The sequence below is a fragment of the Podarcis vaucheri genome (assembly GCF_965113315.1).
Source record: "Podarcis vaucheri genome assembly, chromosome: 6".
NCBI classification, from domain to species: Eukaryota; Metazoa; Chordata; class Lepidosauria; order Squamata; family Lacertidae; genus Podarcis; species Podarcis vaucheri.
Genome location: NC_138764.1, coordinates 101,974,502 through 101,994,889, shown reverse-complemented (window position 1 = coordinate 101,994,889; position 20,388 = coordinate 101,974,502). Strand labels below are relative to the sequence as shown.

Here is a 20,388-nt window from a genome sequence, read left to right as displayed (position 1 = left end):
AATAAGGATGGAGGCTTCACGGTTTTCCCCGCATTGTGATTTTTGCATAGCATAACACACACTCACGCACCATGATTCATAATTTATATCCAGGTCTAAAATCATGAAACCGATATCACAATATGGACCAGTTTGGGGCAATATATTGCCCTTGCCTGCTAGTGCAGATGGAAATGGGATTCTAGCTCCTATTTTAGCAGGTCAACAGTACCACTGAATGTCCACTAGATGGACGTTGCTGTGTTTTACTCCTGGGACACACATTTCCTCCCTGGGCTTTTTTAAAAGTGGGAAGATGGTGTGGAATAATTGGCTGTGAGGCTGGAGGCAGAGTCATGCACACTTCCTTGAAATTTCGCCTTTGTATCCTTTCTCCAGCCTTAACCTGACATGCAACAAGTTTCACCAGCTTCGTAGTCATGAGGTCTAGAAACTTGGTGGTGTGCTTTTAATTGTTTTGTTAAAGTTGAGGTTTTAGAATTGTACGACCGACGCTTTGGACGTGCAAGGGCGCCTACATCACCGGTCAGAACTTTGGAACCGGTGCTGAGGCCGGTCCAGAGAGGTCCAGTCTGGTGCAGTGGTCGGATTCTGTAGACAGATGCAGCTGTGCTCAGCTCGTTGGGAAGCTGACTCCTTGCAGCATTGACTTCATACCAGCAGATGCCCTCTGTCAACAAGCAAAGGGCTCGTCTGAGTTTGAGCTGCAGGGTGGCAGCCGAGCGTTGGAGAGTTTTCCAATTTGGTGTCGTCTATGAGTAATCTCTTAGTGCAGAGTGAGATAAGCTATGAAGGACAGGAATTAAGACCGGGGTGGGGGACAGAAGGTACATTTCTTATTTGCCTATTTAGAGCATTTGTAACCTGCTCCTCAGCCAATAAGGCTCCCAAAGCAGCTTACATCATCATCATCATCATTTGCAAACTTTATATACCGCCCTTCATCCGAAGATCTTGAGACTGTTCGCAAGATAAAAATACAGGATAGAAGCACAAAATAAATAGTAAAAACAATTGCCCTGCAGACTTACAATCTTTTAAAAAAACAACAACCAAAAACCCACAGCACACAAGGAAAGAGGATCAGGGAGGGAAGAGGAAAACAAAAACCCAGGCAACAATATCTGAACAGTTGTTCCTATAATATCCAGGTGCAGGATGTGCTTGATGGACCTCTTGCAAAGCAGGTGGAAGGAGCCTTGTTCCCAGCTCTCCCACCCCCAAGTGACGTAGCAATAGTTTCTGCAGGTTACAGGAGGGTGGGGTGGGTGTGTCCTCCCAGCCCTACTGGGAGACGCTGGGAATGGAACCTGGGACCTTTTGCATCCGAGGTGTGTGCTCTAACGTTTTGCTACAGCCCTTGCCCAGACAAGTGTAGCTGGCTTGCCCACTGTGTATCATTTCTCGCAGCCTCACTCTCAGACTGCTTCAATCCAGGGCTTTCCTGTTGACCTGGGTTGGCTGATACCAGGGATGTGGGAATCCCTTTCCGCCCCAGGGCCTCATTCCCTTCCAGACCATGTCTGGGGGCCACATGCTGGGGTTGAGCAGGGCTGGGAGGGGCGGGAAGCGGGGGGAGCATCGAACGCAAATTAAATGCCTAGTTTCTACGCATACTGGCCAATGGGATTTTTTTTTTAAAGATTTCTGGGACCCATGCCAGCCGCCCTCAATGGCTGGTGTGGGGGGTGGCCTGTGGAGAGTGTCAAGGGACGGACAGAGCATCCTGGGGGGGGCACATTCAGCTACAGGGTCTGCGGTTCCCCACTAGGTCTGGGCAATACCTGGTTTTCAACACTGATGTACCACTAGCTAAACATTGCAGTACAGTCATACCTCGGGTTACAGCTGCTTCAGGTTGCATTTTTCGGATTACAGACCGCTGAAACCCGCAAGTACCGGAATGGGTTACTTCTGGGTTTCTGCGGTTGCGCATGCGCAGAAGCGCTGAATCGCAACCCGCACGTGCGCAGACGCAGGTTGTGAATGCTGCAGGTTGCGAATGTGCGTCCCACATGGATCCCATTCGCAACCCGAACGTCCACTGTACAGTGGTACCTCAGGTTAAGTACTTAATTCGTTCTGGAGGTCCGTTCTTAACCTGAAACTGTTCTTAACCTGAAGCACCGCTTTAGCTAATGGGGCCTCCCGCTGCTGCCGTGCCACCGGAACACAATTTCTGTTCTCATCCTGAAGCAAAGTTCTTAACCTGAAGCACTATTTCTGGGTTAGCGGAGTCTGTAACCTGAAGTGTATGTAACCCGAGGTACCACTGTATATCAATATACAGTGGTACCTCTGGTTGAGAGCAGGATCTGTTCTGGATCCCCGTTCGCAACCTGAGCAGAGCGCAACCCGTGTCTGCGCATGCGTGGGTCGCAATTCGCTGCTTCTGCGTGTGACCTCATTTTGAGCATCTGTGCATGCGCGAGCGGCGAAACACGGAAGTAACCCTTTCCAGTACTTCCGGGTCGCCGTGGGACGCAACTTGAAAACGCTCAACCTGAAGCAAACGCAACACTCGGTTATGACTGTATCACGATGTCTGAAATTAGGGTGGAGCCAGGCAGAGGCACTGGCTGACTGGACAGTTTCCCCCGCATTGTGATTTTGCCAGTTCCTGCTCTTTTGCTAAGCCGCTAAGCCTTTAATAGCCGCTAAGCCTTTAATAGCCGCTACACCGCTAATAGCGCTAATCCGCTAGGCCGCTAATAGGGTTGCTTCGCAGGACGAAAAAACCGCTAGATGAAGAGACTCGCGGAACGGATTAATTTCGTCTTGCGAGGCACCACTGTAATTTGTTCCGGAGGTCTGTACTTAACCTGAAACTGTTCTTCACCTGAAACAACACTTTAGCTAATGGGGCCTCCTGCTGCTACTGCGCCACCGGAGCACGATTTCTGTTCTCTTCCTGAAGCAAATTCTTAACCCGAGGTACTATTTCTGGGTTAGTGGAGTCTGTAACCTGAAACGTATGTAACCCGAGGTACCACTGTATCACAATATGGACTTCAAACCTGTTTTGGATGATATATTGATATACAGTGGTGCCCTGCAAGACAAATGCCTCGCAAGACGAAAAACCCGCTAGACAAAAGGGTTTTCCGTTTTTCGATGCGCTTCGCAAGACGAATTTCCCTATGGGCTTGCTTCGCAAGATGAAAACGTCTTGCGAGTCTTGCGATTTTTTTCGCTCTCCCCTTTTTCTAAGCCGCTAAGCCACTAATAGCCTTTTAGCCTCTAAACCGCTAATAGCGCTAAGCCGCTAATAGGGTTGCTTCGCAAGACGAAAAAACCGGTAGACGAAGAGACTCGCGGAACGGATTATTTTCGTCTCGTGAGGCACCACTCCAGGCCTTTCTTTCCCCCAATTGATACGTTGGCTTATTCCTTACTACTTTCTGCAAAAGCAGTTTTGTCACAGGTTTGCCAGGTTCCTTAAAGCGAAGCTGCTCAATGTTTGTGGCATTTATTAGACTTGCAAGCCAGAACTTCAAAGAAAAGCCACAGGAAAGGGAGCAGTTTGTAGTTTAGCTGACTCTGGCTTTCCTGGCAGAAGTGGATTGGTGTTCTAAAGGATTACTGAGCTCAAAAGCCTATCCACATAAAGATAGATGGATTGATGGACCCCGGAGGTGCATCTGAACTGCCCGTCCTTGTTTCTGAGCTTCCTCTCCTGCAGTCTGGTGTGAGTAGATTTTTAGTGCGAGTGCAGAAGAGGAATCGGCCTCCATGTTAGAACACGCTTATCAGTCCTGAACGGGCTTTGCTGGCTGGGCTAGCCGGGATTTCAGTTGCAATAAGGCCAGGCTCCCTCGCTGCTTTTGTCTGCACCTGCTCTGTTTATCTAAGATAAAGCCAAGGCTCCTGAGCTTTAAGAACAGAGCCAAACCCTTCCTGGCTGCCCACATGCATGACCGGGGTGGGTTGGGTTCGTTTTTTAAAAAAGAACACCAATACATGCAGAACCACAGAAATAATACAAGGCCAGGTGTAATAATAATAATAATAATAATAATAATAATAATAATAATAATTTGTTATTTATACTCTGCCCATCTGGCTGGTTTTCCCCAGCCACTCTGGGCAGCTTCCAACAGAATATTAAAATACAAAACCTATTAAACATTAAAAGCTTCCCTAAACAAGGCTGCCTTCTTCTAAAAGTCTGGCAGTTGTTTTTCTCTTTGACATCTGGTGGGAGGGCGTTCCACAGGGCGGGTGCCACTACCGAGAAGGCCCTCTGCCCGGTTCCCTGTAGCTTTGCTTCTCACAGTGAGGGAACCGCCAGAAGGCCCTCGGCGCTGGACCTCAGTGTCTGGGTAGAACGATGGGGGTGGAGACGCTCCTTCAGGTATACTGGACCGAGGCTGTTTAGGGCTTCAAAGGTCAGCACCAACACTTTGAATTGTAAAAGTAGAGAGTGAAACAGACATTGTCATCACAGTTATCTTGGGGCCCATGTCAAAAGAACGCTAACCCCGCTGTGCTGTGTGACGTTGATCTGCGGAACTCGCCGCCACAGGACGGGATGTGGTGGCAAGCGATTCTATTGGGCTGAAAGGAGCTGGGCAAACACTCTCGAGGGTTATGGCCAGCTGTTGCTGTTGATTTGCTACCTGCGTCCGGCATCAAACGCCTCTGTGTCCTTTTCCAGAGTCCTGCCCACTGCAGTGGGAAGGGGCTTCCGGCGGAAGCGGAGCCGATCAACGGGCGGCCGAGGCACCTGTCCGATCCCTTGGTGCCGAAGCGGCTGGAGGATGAGGCGGCGGCACTCCGACTGCTGGATCAGGGCCCCCTGCGTCATTCAGCCTACATCCCAGTGCCCAGGCAAAGGTAGGGTCCTTGGAGAAAGGTTATTTTGGGTTTCTGGAGGGAGTAGTTCCTTTCTGAGTCTTATTTATTGCAAAGCTCATTGAATGGTGGGAATTGGAAGGAAAATGCACAGGTTTAGTGAAGGGCTGGTATCTTATCCATCTCCCGCAGTGGATTCTTTTGCTGCATTTGGAAAACCTTCGGGCCGTGTCTTTGGCCTTGAGCGCTGGGGATTTCCCTGAAAACTAGTTTGGTGGCCGCAGCGGAGGAGCGCAGCTTGTTTTTGCTGCAGGCATTTCTTTCTCCAACTCCACTGCGAACATATTGACACCTCTGCATTCCTCTGGAGGGTTTTGTCACCCTTTTGTTAAACCGTGGGTAGGCAAACTAAGGCACGGGGGCTGGATCCGGCCCAATCGCCTTCTAAATCCGGCCAGCAGACGGTCTGGGAATCAGCATGTTTTTACATGAGTAGAATGTGTCCTTTTATTTAAAATGCATCTCTTGGTTATTTGTGGGGCATAGGAATTTGTTCATCCCCCCCAAAAAAAATATAGTCTGGCCTCCCCACAAGATCTGAGGGACAGTGGACCGGCCCCCTGCTGAAAAAGTTTGCTGACCGCTGTGTTAAACGTTGATCAGGATGGGGCCCCGCTGGGCGCAGCTGCCACTGCTGTTGTTCTCAACCTCTTAGTGTCGATGGTGTGTGCCAGGGCCGCAGTCTCTAACTCAGGGGTCAGCAAACGTTTTCAGCAGGGGCCCGGTCCACTGTCCCTCAGACCTTGTGGGGGGCCGGACTATATTTTTTTGGGGGGGAAATATGAACAAATTCCTGTGCCCCACAAATAACCCAGAGATGCATTTTAAATAAAAAGACACATTCTACTCATGTAAAAACACGCTGATTCCCGGACTGTCTGCGGGCCTGATTTAGAAGGTGATTGGGCCGGATCTGGCCCCTGGGCCTTAGTTTACCTAAAGATAAAGGGACCCCTGACTATTAGGTCCAGTTGTGACCGACTCTGGGGTTGCGGCGCTCATCTCACTTTATTGGCCAAGGGAGCTGGCATACAGCTTCCGGGTCATGTGGCCAGCAGGACTAAGCCGCTTCTGGCGAACCAGAGCAGTTCACGGAAACGGCGTTTACCTTCCCGCCAGAGCGGTACCTATTTATCTACTTGCACTTTTGGGCGTGCTTTCAAACTGCTAGGTTGGCAGGAGCAGGGACTGAGCAACGGGAGCTCACCCTGTCGCGAGGATTCGAACCGCCGACCTTCTGATCGGAAAGTCCTAGGCTCTGTGGTTTAACCCACAGCTCCACCCGTGTCCCTTAAGTTTACCTACCCATGCCCTAATTCAGATGTTAGCAAACTTTTCCAGCTGTGGGCCGGTCCACCATCCCTCAGACCATGTGGTGGGCTGGACTATATTTTGGAAAAAAAATATGAACAAATTCCTGGGGCCCACAAATAACCCAGAAATGCATTTTAAGTAAAATGACACATTCTGTTCATGTAAAAACACGCTGATTCCCGGACTGTGTGCAGGCTGGATTTAGAAGGCGATTGGGCCGGATCCGGGCCCCAGGCCTTAGTTTAGCTACCCATGCTCTAATTCAACCCCTGGTTGAAGCAGGTACCTGGGAGAGCTACTTTGCCCTCACACCTGGCAAGAGGTGTTGCAACACCGAGTTCTCCATTCCGGAATCCCGGACGGCCTTTTCCAGGACGCTCCCTTATCCCCTCTGGTTTTCTATTCCCTCTTCGCACTCCGACCCCCCCCCAGCTCACCAGAACCAAACACACTCATCAGTCCGCGGCGTCTGAAAAGGAGTTTTCTCTTTGTATTTGTGGCTAAGGTACATAGACTGTTGCTATGATTTGTTGGAAGGGGGTGGTTTTTATTCCGATGGAGCATAGAAGAGTTGTCCTGCCTAGAGTTGGCACCTTAGACTCCTACCTTTGCTTACCTGGAGCAGCTGAGTTTTGCAGAATCGGGGGTGGTGGGGATGCTATCTTCAGCCAGGGTAGGAAGAAATTGCTTTCTGGAGACCATACACCTCTGTGTTGAAATTTGCCCCCTTATCAATATCTGCCAGTCTCGTGGCCATGCCAATCGGCTTCATGCCACAGCTGATATTTTTTCCTCCGCTGATGTAATAATATGAAGAAACACCCTCAATGTTCAAAGTGCACCCCGCACTTTAACACCTGCGGCTTTTTAAACTTGTAAGGGTGTGTGGAGTGTGTGGGGGTGTTTGTTTATTATTACGTTGCGCAGTTTTGTGCTTTATGTTGTAAACCGCTCTGTAATCCTTTGATTAAGGGTGGTATAGACTTTGAATAAACAAAGTAATAGTAAATAATTAACTTGTTGGGTTCTTAAGAAGCACCCTGGAATGTAGAAGGAGATATATAATATTTCTGGACATATGGAAAAACCCAAGGGGTGGGGCGAGTGAGTGAGTGGGTGGGTGGGTTGGAGAATCAGATTTTGGAAGGGAAATTGACTTTATGCAAATATATCCTTTCTTATCGTATCTAAATTTCCTCTTAACATTTGGTGTATAGTGAATAACTTGAGTCAGCCTCTACGGTTGTACTGTATGGTATATTTATGGAATTTTTAAACTTGTAAATCTTGCATATTTTTATTTAGAAAATTTATATCCTGACTTTTGATGGAATGATCATCGGCACAGCTTGCAATACACTTTAGTACCATACGTAAACTCCAGATGGAAGGAAGTTAGACTTTCTGGGCTCTGTGGGGCTTATTTCCAGGCAGGTGTGGAAAGAGTTGCAGCCGTTGTCTTACTGAAACAATAATTCTAAATTTATCACATGTTCGAGATGAAACTGCAGGTTGCTGCTCTATCTTAGTTCTTGCCAGTAGGAAAAATGGAAATGATGAGTGTTTCGATGAAAAAGGAAAAAGAAAGAAAGGGTTACCTGGGCTTAGAAACAGTATGCAGGAATGCAGAGATGGAAAATAACTAAGGATGTATGGACACCATAAATATAAACATGGATTTCCCAAAAGAATTCTGGGAACTGTAGTTTGTTCAGGGTGCTGTGAGTTGTTAGGAGACTCTTATTCCTTTCCCAAAGCTACATTTCCCAGAGTTTGTAGGGAAGAGGGATTGACTGCTAAACCACTCTGAGAATTGTATATCTGGGAGAGGAATAACAAACGACACTTCCCAGAATTATTTTCCAGGGGAAGCCATGACTGCTTAAAGGGGCTTAAAATTCATGATGAGATTGTGGCCTACATTCAGAATAGCTGGTTTTCGCCACAGTTTCCATGTTTACTCGGGAGCAAGTTCCACCAAGTTCAGGCATGTCCAAAGTCCGTTTTGGGGGCCCAATCCGGCCCCTCGGCCGGTTTTATGCAGCCCCTGTGGCAGTTTATTTATTGTAGTCAAATCCTAAAAAAAGAAAATTTCCCCCCAAAACTCAACAACTTAAACCCAAAAAAAACTCAACAACAACTTCTTCTTTTTAATCTATTTTTTTTATTGAACAGAGTCTTAAAATACATGCAATACCAGCAAACAAACATACAAATTATTGAGAGTATACATACCAAAGAACAAAAATAAAGCAAAATAGAAAAAGGGGGGGGAGAAAAGAAAAATAGAAAAGAAAAAAGAGGAATAAAAGTATGAATAGAGTAAAAAACATAGTACTGTATCTCATATTTCAGTCAGCAAAAAAAAAGAAACTTTGGACTATTAAAAGCTCATCAACTTTGGTCGGCCCTCACGCATGTTCACTTCATCAAATCTGGACCTCTCAAAATTTTGGGCACCCCGATCGAGTTCAGTGCAACTCGCTCACAAGTGCAGAGAACTGTCGCCTGTGCGTAACAACACCAGTGAGATGCAAAACCTTACTAGAAAGCTCAGCTGAATATTCGCAGTGTATTCCTGCTCCTTGGTTAATTTACACAAATGTTTTGCTTTATTTATATTCTACTCCACCTTGGAAAATAACGTGCTGCATCCCGGGCTTTGCGAGCGAAGTTCCCCTTGCGGAATGGGACTTCCCCCTGCCCCTATAGACCTCCCCCCCAAGATTTGGGGAAGGTTTTGAGGGTGCACAGAAGGGGAAGTTCCGTTGTGCAAGCAGAAGTCCATTGCACGAGGGGCTCTGGAAAGGCCCAGATTTATCCCTGGAAAATGTGAGCGCAACTCCGTTAGTCAGCGTCCAAAGTACAGTGGTGCCTCGCAAGACGAAAAGAATCCGTTCTGTGATTCTCTTCGTCTAGCGGTTTTTTCGTCTTGCGAAGCAAGCCCATTGAAGGATTAGCGCTATTAGCGGCTTTTAGCGGCTTATCTGCTGATCGGATCAGCTGATAAGCGTCTTAGCGGCTTAGAAAAAGGGGGGGGGAGGGAAAAAAACCAGCAGGAACTCGCAAGACATTGTCGTCTTGCGAAGCAAGCCCATAGGAAATTCGTTTTGCGAAGCACCTCCAAAACGGAAAACTCTTTCGTCTAGCGAGTTTTCCGTCTTGCGAGGCATTCATCTTGCGGGGCACCACTGTATTTTGATTCTGAACTTCCAGGGGACTGGGATGTGTTGTAAAACAAAAATCTGACCTTTTCCCCTTATGGGGAATCCAAGAGCCCATAGAGCTGGGTGTTCATCAGTATGCGGATGACACCCAGCTCTACCTCTCCTTTAAATCAGAACCAGTGAAGGCGGTGAAGGTCCTGTGTGAGTGCCTGGAGGCAATTGGAGGATGGATGGCGGCTAACAGATTGAGGTTGAATCCTGACAAGACAGAAGTACTGTTTTGGGGGGACAGGGGACGGGCAGGTGTGGGGGATTCCCTGGTCCTGAATGGGGTAACTGTGCCCCTGAAGGACCATGGAGGCGCAGCCTGGGAGTCATTTTGGACTCACAGCTGTCCATGGAGGTGCAGGTTAATTCTGTGTCCAGGGCGGCTGTCTACCAGCTCCATCTGGTACGCAGGATGAGACCCTCCCTGCCCACAGACTGTCTCGCCAGAGTGGTGCATGCTCTAGTTATCTCCCGCTTGGACTACTGCAATGTGCTCATCGTGGGGCTACCTTTGAAGGTGACCCAGAAACTACAATTAATCCAGAATGCGGCAGCTAGACTGGTGACTGGGACTGGCCGCCAGGACCACATAACACCAGTCCTGAAAGACCTACATTGGCTCCCAGTACGTTTCCGAGCACAATTCAAAGTGTTGGTGCTGACTATTAAAGTCCTAAAGGGCCTCGGTCCAGTATACCTGAAGGAGCGTCTCCACCCCCATCATTCAGGCCAGACACTGAGGTCCCGCTCCGAGGGCCTTGTGGCGGTTCCCTCATTGCGAGAAGTGAGGTTATAGGGAACCAGACAGAGGGCCTTCTCTGTAGTGGCGCCCACCCCGTGGAACACCCTCCCTTCAGATGTGAAGGAAATAAGCAGCTATCCTATCTTTAAAAGACATCTGAAGGCAGCTCTGTTCAGGGAAGTTTTTAATATTTAATGCTGTACTGTTTTTAACATTTGATTGGGAGCCGCCCAGAGTGGCTGGGGAAACGCAGTCAGATGGGCGGGGTATAAATAATAATACTATTATTATTATTATTATTATTATTAATTATTATTATTACTTTCGTAGGTTCTCTATTGGTAGGAGGAAATAACAGAGGCCAACCAGAGAACATTGAGAAGCAAAGCAGCTAGTAAGCCTGATCTTTATTGATCTGTTGCAACAGGGTGCTCCCCTCACACGCAGGAAAGGAGGAGGAACCGAGAACAATGGCGTGCAAGGCCTTATGTAGACTTTTGAAATTGCCACCCCGTAGATCAAGACCACCCCCAGAAACATCATACATACATCAGAGCAGGGTTGTAGCTCAAGACCACCCCGCCCCAGATACATCATACCTACATCACAGAAAGGGTGGTCTACAGCAGAAATCTGAGTGCTTTGCTTACCTTCTGTCTGCCAGTTTACCTGATTAATGGTCACTTGATTGGATTGCCTGGGGAGCCTGGCCAGTCTTTTGTAATGATAAATACTTAGTTGCTGAGCCAGGTCACAGCTTCACACCCTAGTCATATCTTAAATGTGCCCTTAAGACAGGATTTGTGAGGAAAGAGACAATGGGGAGGTTTCCCACTTTGACCTTGCAGAGAAATCATTTGCTCAGTTTGGGAATCAAAATGGTTTCAGGTCGGTCTTCCTGTGCTGATGTATGTACGTGCTTGGTTGGTAGATTTATGAACATTTAATATATATATCTAAGACCTCAAAATTCCTATCACAAGCCCGCGGGTCCCTGCGGAGTAAAGGAAGGAGTCCAGTCACCGGAGCAAATAGCTGTAGACCAAAGTTTATTGTGCAACAGGTTCAAAGAGGAATTTTGAACCCTGAGGATGGGGTGACAAGGACTTTTAAAAGTTTCCCACCATATCCCAGAATACAGTTCATACAGCATCATTGACACAGTGGTGCCCCGCAAGACAAATGCCTTGCAAGACGGAAAACTCGCTAGACGAAAGAGTTTTCCGTTTTGGAGGTGCTTCGCAAAACGAATTTCCTATGGGCTTGCTTCGCAAGACGACAATGTCTTGCCAGTTCCTGCTGGTTTTTTTCCTCCCCCCCCCTTTTCTAAGCCGCTAAGCCGCTTATCAGCTGATCCGATCAGCAGAAAAGCCGCTAATAGCGCTAATCCGTCAATGGGCTTGCTTCGCAAGACAAAAAAACCACTAGACGAAGAGAATCACAGAACGGATTCTTTTCGTCTTGCGAGGCACCACTGTACATCATTGCTATATCACTGACATGTCACAAAAGGGGAGGGGTAGACTGGGGTTATACTAGTTTAACCTGGGCAAACATGTCCAGACAAGTCCTTGGTACAAGATTAGCATAAGCAGACATGTCAGGGCAAGACCCAGGTATAAGATTAGCATAGCGAAACACCTTCTGAAGTCCCACCACCCAAAGTACAATAGAACTTCCTTTGCATGTTGGGACCCCTTGGCAAATCCGATGATGGGATTAGGCTTTCCTTGGCCAACAATCAGCTCAGCAATTATCACCTCTGGGCACTTCCTGGGGTAGGGGGTGTGTATACATGGGGGGAAAGGGGACGTGTGTGGCGCTGTGGGTTAAACCACAGAGCCTAGGACTCAGAAGGTTGGCGGTTCGAATCCCTGTGACAGGGTGAGCTCCCGTTGCTCGGTCCCTGCTCCTGCCAACCTAGCAGTTCGAAAGCACCCCTAAGTGCAAGTAGATAAATAGGTACCGCTCCAGCGGGAAGGTAAACGGCGTTTCCATGCATTGCTCTGGTTCGCCAGAGCGGCTTAGTCCTGCTGGCCACATGACCCGGAAGCTGTACGCCGGCTCCCTCGGCCAATAAAGCGAGATGAGTGCCGCAACCCCAGAGTCGTCCGCAACTGGACCTAACGGTCAGGGGTCCCTTTACATGGAGGAAACTGGCAAAGCAGTTGATTTTATATGATTTTTAAAGCTAGGTAACTTCTCTGAGCTGTCAAGTCGAAAGGATGCATTTATGCATAATATTTGTAACATTTAACAACTTTAAAGATGTGCCCCCCTCCGTAGTTTCTGTAACAATCTAGGGCTTGTGTATGTTGTTTTATGGCTGTGAAGCTGCGCTTGAAAGTAAGTGGGTGACATTTCTGTTGAAATCCTGGGCGCCAGAGGATTTGGCAGCGGTGCCTGTCTCTTCCTAAGACTAATGGGAACAGGGTAAATTTCTCACTTGCCATCGAAGGCTTGGTTGTCTGGGACCTGGGACAGGGCCTTCACTGCTGTGGCTCCCAGCTCTGCCTCAGTGTGCCCAGCTGGCCCCAGGTCAAATAGCATTCTGGTACATTGTGAAGGCTTTTTCCCCGTTTGCCAAGTGTTTTATGAATATTTTCCTACACACACACACACCGCCGCTTCATGCTGTGAGTGTGCCTGGCTGTGGTTTCCTCTTATTTCCACGTGGCATTTTGTGTTATCTTGCGATTGTGAGCTGCCTTGAGGAGCTGAAAGGCTGATAAGTGAACATTTTGATTAATTAAATGAAAAGTATACTCAGGAGAAGACGTTTTGCAAACTTGTTCGGCTTGTGTGGTGTTCTGCGGGTTGCAGAATCCCACTTTTCTGCTTGCAGAATTTGGGTTCCTGGGGGGTGGCCTGCAGATGATCCCCTTTCATACTCCCATGTATGTCCCAGATTATTCTGCACCCTGAGTTCTCTGCCTTCAGAGTTTTCAGTTTAATGGGGGTGGGCTGGCGTAACTGAGTGCTGGAACGATGGAGGGAGCTGAGTTCGAATGCTGACATCTCCTGGGAACAAGGCTGTGCCTGAGACCCTGAAGAACCGCAGGCATTTTGAGCAGAGCTAGGTGGATCGCTCAAGAGTGATGGGCCGCAGTTCATCTGTAGAGCACATGCTTCGGGTGCAGGAGACATCAGCTTCAGTTTTTTGTTGAAAGGATATTGCTTGAGGCCAGGGTGAATTTGATTTAAATCACGATTTAAATCACTCGTCAGTAAGACTTGATTTAAATCTTTTTTTTTTTAAAGAAAGACTTATTCTTGCTGGTATAAGCTTAATATTTACAACCAGATGAAGATTTCATTTTTGGAATAATAAATTTTTAGAGTAGCTTGTCAGTTACATCAAAAATTACTGATTTGGTTATATTGTTAGAAATACATAGACCGATAATTAGGACATTATTGTAAGGTTTAATAAGTTAACTGTTTCTGTTTGGACAACTTTTCTGCTGTTCTTTACTGGAAGGAGAAAAACCATCATTTCCTTAATAACAATGTAAACCATTTATTTAACTGCAGCAAGAACATTATAGCATATGTATACATGTTTGTTAGCTGATGTGGTTCAACATTTTTTTTTATATAAAAAAGAACTTAGACTGAGTTCTTAGCACACATGAAAAACTTAAAGCAAATCCTTATTTCCTGATGAATAGCCTTTGGAGTCTGATGTAACTTAAATAAAAAACCATCTTTAGAAAGATTTAAGGAATTTTAAAAATCAAATGTAAATTTAAAAATATCCAATTTTATTTTTTTATTTTTTAAAAAAATCATTGATTTTTGTCCCCCCTGATCTCCACGTTCAGGTTCCCAAGGCCTCCAGGTCTCTGAACTCCCCCTTCCTCTGCCCCTCCTGCACAAGCTGTCAGCCCCAAGCTTGTGGCGGGCATTCTCGGCTGCAGCAGGCGTGTGCAGGCCATGCCCAGCGGTGCCACTTGTGAGCTCCCCGAGCTGGCAGTGCGGTGCATGCTGGCAGGCCACGTCACTTTCCGTGCCAGGGGAAGCACCTGGGCTAAAAATAGGCCTTAAAGCAGGCAGCAAATTATGTGTGTGTTTAATCTTCTTGGATTACAGGCAGAGGAGGCGCTGCTTCGCTTTGCTGTCTGCCGGAGCCGAGAGCGGCAGGATGCCACTTCCTCTGCCCGCGGTGTGTGTGTGTGTGTGTGTGTGTGTGTGTGTGTGTGTGTGTGGACTGCTGTTAAGCAAGGTGGCCGTGGCTGGAGCGCCACCTGGTGGGATGGCGATGCCCTGCCTCCGCAGCTGGAGATAGGAGAATTTTGCTGGAGAATTTTGGAACGGCCAACGGCAGGAATGCGCAAGCTCCCATGATTTCCAGAAAACAGAAGGGGGGGGGGAAGGGACAGATTGTGAAGATGTTGGAGCATATCAGTCTGCAATTGGTAGTTTGCTGCGTTCAACGAATTGCACATGTCCGGATCTTGGCTGTATTTTAAGCAGACAGGTTGAAAAGTCAACTTGGCAAGCTGGGAAGTGAGTTTTCAGGCACTTGCGTGGTACCCAAGATTACTGTCTGTTATTGCCAGCAACAGGCACCAGTGGTTTAGGTTTATGCTGTTGTGTTTATGGTTTGCTCTCTGGCTCCTGCCCCTTGGCCAGAGCATAGTCTGTATGCTGAAAGGAGATGGTACGATACGATAATCTTTATTGTCATTGTCCCATATAGAACAACGAAATTGAAAAATCTACATAAGACATTCAAAAACCAACAAGCCTGCTATCCCAGCAATCCCAATCTGGTTAGCCCCCTAAAAACTCTGATGCCCCATCTTTAAATATAATATACTCCCATGCAGACTCCTTACACTGTGTTTAAAACCAAAATCGCATTTGGATAGAAACTGTTTCTCAGGCGGCTAGTCCTAGTCTTTATAACGCTGTTCCTTCTTCCAGAAGGCAGAAACTGAAAGAGATCGTTTCTGGGGTGCGCACTGTCCTGCACTATCTCTGCAGCTTTCTTATGACACCTGGAAGCATAGATTTGATCCAAGGTGGGAAGAGTGCGTCCAATTATTCTCTCTGCAGTCTTTGCAACCCTGGACAGCATTGTTTTTCCCCTGACCGTGCAGCTCCCAAACCACACACACAGACCTTAAGTTTATACACTCTCAACAGTACAATGGTAAAATGCCATCAACAGGTCATCAACTCTAACTGAAACTGCATTACACTGTCGCTAAAGCAGCTGTCTCTTCCTAGTACAACTGTTTGGTGTTTCTCTGTTCTTTTGGCACACTCTGCTGGCATCAGGAGGGGTGCTCTGCACATCTTGCACTCTGCAGCAAGCAATGCTTCCGAATCCCGGTTGCTGGAAAACACAGGAGGGGAGGGAGGGCGATTGTGACTCGGGTCCTGCGTGCTGGTTCCTGCAGTGTGGGTCCGTTGTGAGAACACTTCGGCTTTCAAGTCTATAAGGACATGTTTTTATTTTGCATTACAAGTCAGCTTTATGAAGAATAGTACAGTGGACGCTCGAGTTGCGAAAGTGATCCGTGTGGGAGGCACGTTCGCAACCCGCAGTGGCGCGTCTGTACACGCGTGGGTTGCGATTTGATGTTTCTGCGCATGCGCAAAGTGCAATTTAGCGCTTTTGTGCATGCGAGACTGCCGAAACCCGGAAGTAACCCGTTTCGGTACTTCCGGGTTTCGGCGCGTCCGTAACCCGAAAAAACGAAAAACCTAAAGCATCTGTAATCCAAGGTATGACTGTATATGGTAATCCAGACCTAACTCAAGCTTGTTTCCTCCTGCTCCGGAGGGTAGGACTTGAACCCGTGGCTTCCAGTTGCAAAAAAGGAGATTCCAACTAAACATCGGGAAGTAGTTTCTGATGGCAAGAGCTGTTCAGCAGTGGAACGGTCTCCCTCGGAAGGTGGTGGAGCTTTTAAGCAGAGGTTGTGTTTGTGCATTTCTCAGCGATGCTTTAGTTGAGAAATTCCTGCCTTGCGGGGGGTTGGACTAGATGACCGTTGGGGTCCCCTCTACAGATTCCATGAAAGTGATGCCATTCTTACGTTTACGTGGAGGGCTTGTTAAACGGTGTAGGGCGGTCGAGCTGCGCACCATACAAGCTTTTGCAGGAAGGAAGCAGCCTCCGGGCCAAAACTACCCGGTTGCAAAACGTCCTCTGTTCCCTTCCTCCCTCTCCTCTCCATCGCCATCCCGGACTTTGGCTGAGGAGCGCATTTCTGTAGCTGCTAAGAGAGGTGTGTGTGTGTGTGTACACATGTGCCCACCAGTACAGGGCGGAAGGACTGAACCCTCCCTTCCAAGGACTGGGTAACTTGATACTCGGCCGTCCCGGAGGGTTGCCTCTGGGTGCCTGCAATGCAGAGCAGTCTAGAGAGACCTGTTAAGGCATTGCTGTGTGGTAGTAAACAGCTCAGCTTGGCCCCTGGCCCACTTGGCTCCCTCTGTCTCCCTGCTCCCGCCTGGTGCGCTGGGTGTGTTTGCGCACTGGGTGTGCAGGCTCATTTTCCTTTTGTGTGCCTGGAGGGTTTGGGGTGGGGAAGGAAGCAATTTATTACCTCTCTCTTTCCCTCCACTGCAAATCCCCCAAAATCCACCTTTTCTTTAAATCCTTAATTCCAAAGTTCCTAAACATATGTGGAACTGCAATGCCACGTGACGTGAGCAAGATGAATAAACACCCAGCAATACAAGATAATGGGAAAGGATTTACCCTGGCAAATTATTGGTCAAAATTGGAAATGCCCAAATAAAGACGGTTATTTACCCTCGCTAGATTCACCGTGCTGCCATCTGCCTTACTGCAGGGCAGATTCGAGGGTAAACCGTATGTGGAACGAGTCTGCCCCTGCGGCTTGATGGAGGTAGAAACTGTCTCTCATGTCTTGTTACGCTGCTGTTTCTACGGGGATATACGCTCGGCATTTATCACTCCTGTTAAACAAAAATCTCCAAATGGGTCCGAACTTCAATGTCTAAAACTCCTGGTAGAGGACAAGGATCTAGAGATCACCAAATTCTGTGTGACTGCCATAAAACTTAGAGAACAAGCTGTACTACCAAAATGATGAAGGTTTTTCAGTGACAATTTTAGGTTATATTTTAGTGATCAAGATTTAATACATATTTTTAACTGCTGCTATATCTGTATTGTCTCTGTTGTACCCAATTGCAATTCAATGTATTCCTGTGGTGTTTTTTATGATTTTCCTGATACTGTAAGTGAGTCGGAACTGGTCAGTGACCGTAATAATAAAATCCTTCATTCAGTTCCTAAACATTCGACAGCTAAGCCTAAGTGCGCATAACTTGGAAGAATGAGGGTGTTACGGGTCTGTTTTGTTCTTGTTTTTATTACGTCTTTTGTGTTCTTGTTTTGTGTTTTCATTCTGCGAACCGCCCTGAGTTCTATGCATGAAGGGCGGTATACCAATTTATGGTAATAAACAAACAAATAACTGCCCTGAACTGTGTCTTCCCCTGTGTTGAATGGAAGACTTGTAAGTTCCTCTGGGCAGAGACCTGTGTGTGCCTTCCAGAAAGTGGTGTGTAGTCGGATGGTGCCCTATCTCTCTCTCTCTCTCTCTCTCTCTCTCTCTCTCTCTCTCTCTCTCTCTCACACACACACACACACACACACACACATATATATATATATATATACAGTGGTGCCTCGCAAGACGAAAAGAATCCGTTCTGTGATTCTCTTCGTCTAGCGTTTTTTTCGTCTTGCGAAGCAAGCCCATTGACGGATTAGTGGATTAGCGCTATTAGCGGCTTTTAGCGGCTTATCGGCTTATCGGATCAGCTGATAAGTGGCTTAGCAGCTTGGAAAAAGGGGGGGAGGAAAAAACCCCCCGCAGGAACTCGCAAGACATTTTCGTCTTGCGAAGCAAGCCCATAGGAGATTCGTTTTGCGAAGCACCTCCAAAATGGAAAACTCTTTCGTCTAGCGAGTTTTCCGTCTTGCGAGGCATTCATCTTGCGGGGCACCACTGTATATATTCCTTTCAGGTCAAATAAGGGGTTGGCATTAATCCCATGGATACATACCCTGAGCTTATTAAAGGAAAGTAGATGTGTGTTATAAACCTGGGAGTTATAGTTTTAAGGACACTGAAAGTTGTTAGGACACCCTGCTCCCGGAGCTACAATGTAATAATAATAATTTATAATTATGGTCAAAGAGCAGTTCAGGAGCTTCAATTCTCTCTCTTTTTTTAAAAAAGATATTTATTAGAGTTTCCAATTTTTTACAAACAAAAGAAAAAACAAACATAAAAATATTAAAAACACTTAAATTTCACAACTTATTTTCTTGTAACTTATTTCCCCGACCTCCTCATACCTCCCCTTCTTGTATACCCAGTTTAAATTGTTTGTACAGCAAATCCTTATCTCATAGCTTTAAATTCTTGCTTACAGAAAGAAAGTCATTTTATCATAGTTACAGCTTGAAACCACTTAATTTCAATCCAGCTAAAATAAAAAAAATCCTTCCAGTAGCACCTTAAAGACCAACTAAGTTAGTTCTTGGTATGAGCTTTCGTGTGCATGCACACTTCTTCAGATACGCAGTGTATCTGAAGAAGTGTGCATGCACATGAAAGCTCATACCAAGAACTAACTTAGTTGGTCTTTAAGGTGCTACTGGAAGGAATTTTTTTATTTTGACTATGGCAGACCAACACGGCTACCTATCTACTACTTTCAATCCAGCATCATTCAACATTCCTTAATTTTACAGTATTTTTGTAAATAGTCCTTAAATTTTCTCCAATCTTCTTCTGCCGACTCTTCTCCCTGGTCCCGGATTCTGCCCAGGAGCTCCAATTCTCAGAGTGGCTTAACTGTTCATCCCTCTTACCTGGAAGTAAGCTCTGTTGAACTTTGCCATAGGATTGGTCTTCATGTCCTGAATCATTTTTGGACAGCTCTTTACCGATGAGAACACTTGTTGTGGAGTTGCAAAGCAGTAGAAATCGCCCCTATGTCACAGCAGGTGACCAGGCTTCTAGCTTTCTGCCATTTTCAGTTTAAGCTGTAGGCTTTTTTCTCTCCCTCTCATAACACTAGAATTTGCGGACGGCCAGGGAAGCTGAAAGTTGGAACATTCAGGGCAGATAAAAGAATTTCTTCACGGAGCATGTTGTGGAACTGCGGAACTCTCTGCCACAGGAGGGCAGTGGTGGCTGCCAACTTGAGATTGCCGTAAAAGATGATAGGGCAAATTCCTGGAGGAGGGGGATAGCAATGGCTTCATGCCACAGTTGGAGGCAGCAACACTTGGACTACTGCAATGCGCTCTACGTGGGGCTACCTTTGAAGGTGACCCGGAAACTGCAATTAATCCAGAATGCGGCAGCTAGACTGGGGACTGGGAGTGGCTGCCGGGACCACATAACACCGGTCCTGAGAGATCTGCACTGGCTCCCAGTACATTTCCGAGCACAATTCAAAGTGTTGGTGCTGAGCTTTAAAGCCCTAAACGGCCTCAGCCCATTATACCTGAAGGAGCGTCTCCACCCCCATCGTTCTGCCCAGACACTGAGGTCCAGCTCCGAGGGCCTTTTGGCGGTTCCCTCACTGCAAGAAGCCAAGTTACAGGGAACCAGGCAGAGGGCCTTCTCGGTGGTGGCGCCCGCCCTGTGGAACACCCTCCCTTCAGATGTGAAGGAAATAAGCAGCTATCCTAACTTTAAAAGACATCTGAAGGGGAAGTTTTTAATATTTAATGCTGTATCGATTGGGAGCTGCCCAGAGTGGCTGGGGAAACTCAGCCAGATGGGTGCGGTATAAATAATAAAATATTATTGTTGTTGTTGTTATTGTTATTATTAACACTTCTGAGTGCCACTTTCTGGAAACCACAAGAGGAGAGGGCTCTTTCACCCGGATCCTGCTCTGGCTTCCCATAGAGCAGGGATGTCCGAACATTTTTCAAAGAGGGCCAGATTTGATGAAGTGAACATGCCTGCGGGCCGACCAAAGTTGACCTTATTTGGGACTGAAGTTGTTGAGCATCTTTTTGGATTTCCCCCCAAAGTTGTTGAGCTCTTTTTTTAGGGTTAAAATGCTTGACCTCCTTTTAGAATTTCACCCCAGGAAATTAACTGTCATAGGGGCAGTATTAAAACAACCGGCAGGCCGGATTAGGGACTTTGGACGTACCTGAGAACAGGATGGTAGACCAGACGGGCCCTTGGCCTCATCTGGCAGAGCTGCATAAAATCCCAGGATTGCAAGGGACCCTGAGGG

The 20,388-nt window shown here is 47.1% G+C and overlaps 1 protein-coding gene across 2 annotated transcripts in view; it reads left to right on the top strand.

Moving 5' to 3' along the window:
* The window catches only part of SLC2A4RG (SLC2A4 regulator), a 47,664-nt gene that overhangs the window by 5,720 nt on the left and 21,556 nt on the right, over positions 1 to 20,388 (top strand). For both annotated transcript variants that reach the window (XM_082226139.1, XM_082226138.1), the window contains exon 2: positions 4,658 to 4,836. In XM_082226139.1, the coding sequence (XP_082082265.1) occupies positions 4,658 to 4,836 (179 nt within the window). The remainder of the gene's footprint in view (positions 1 to 4,657; positions 4,837 to 20,388) is intronic.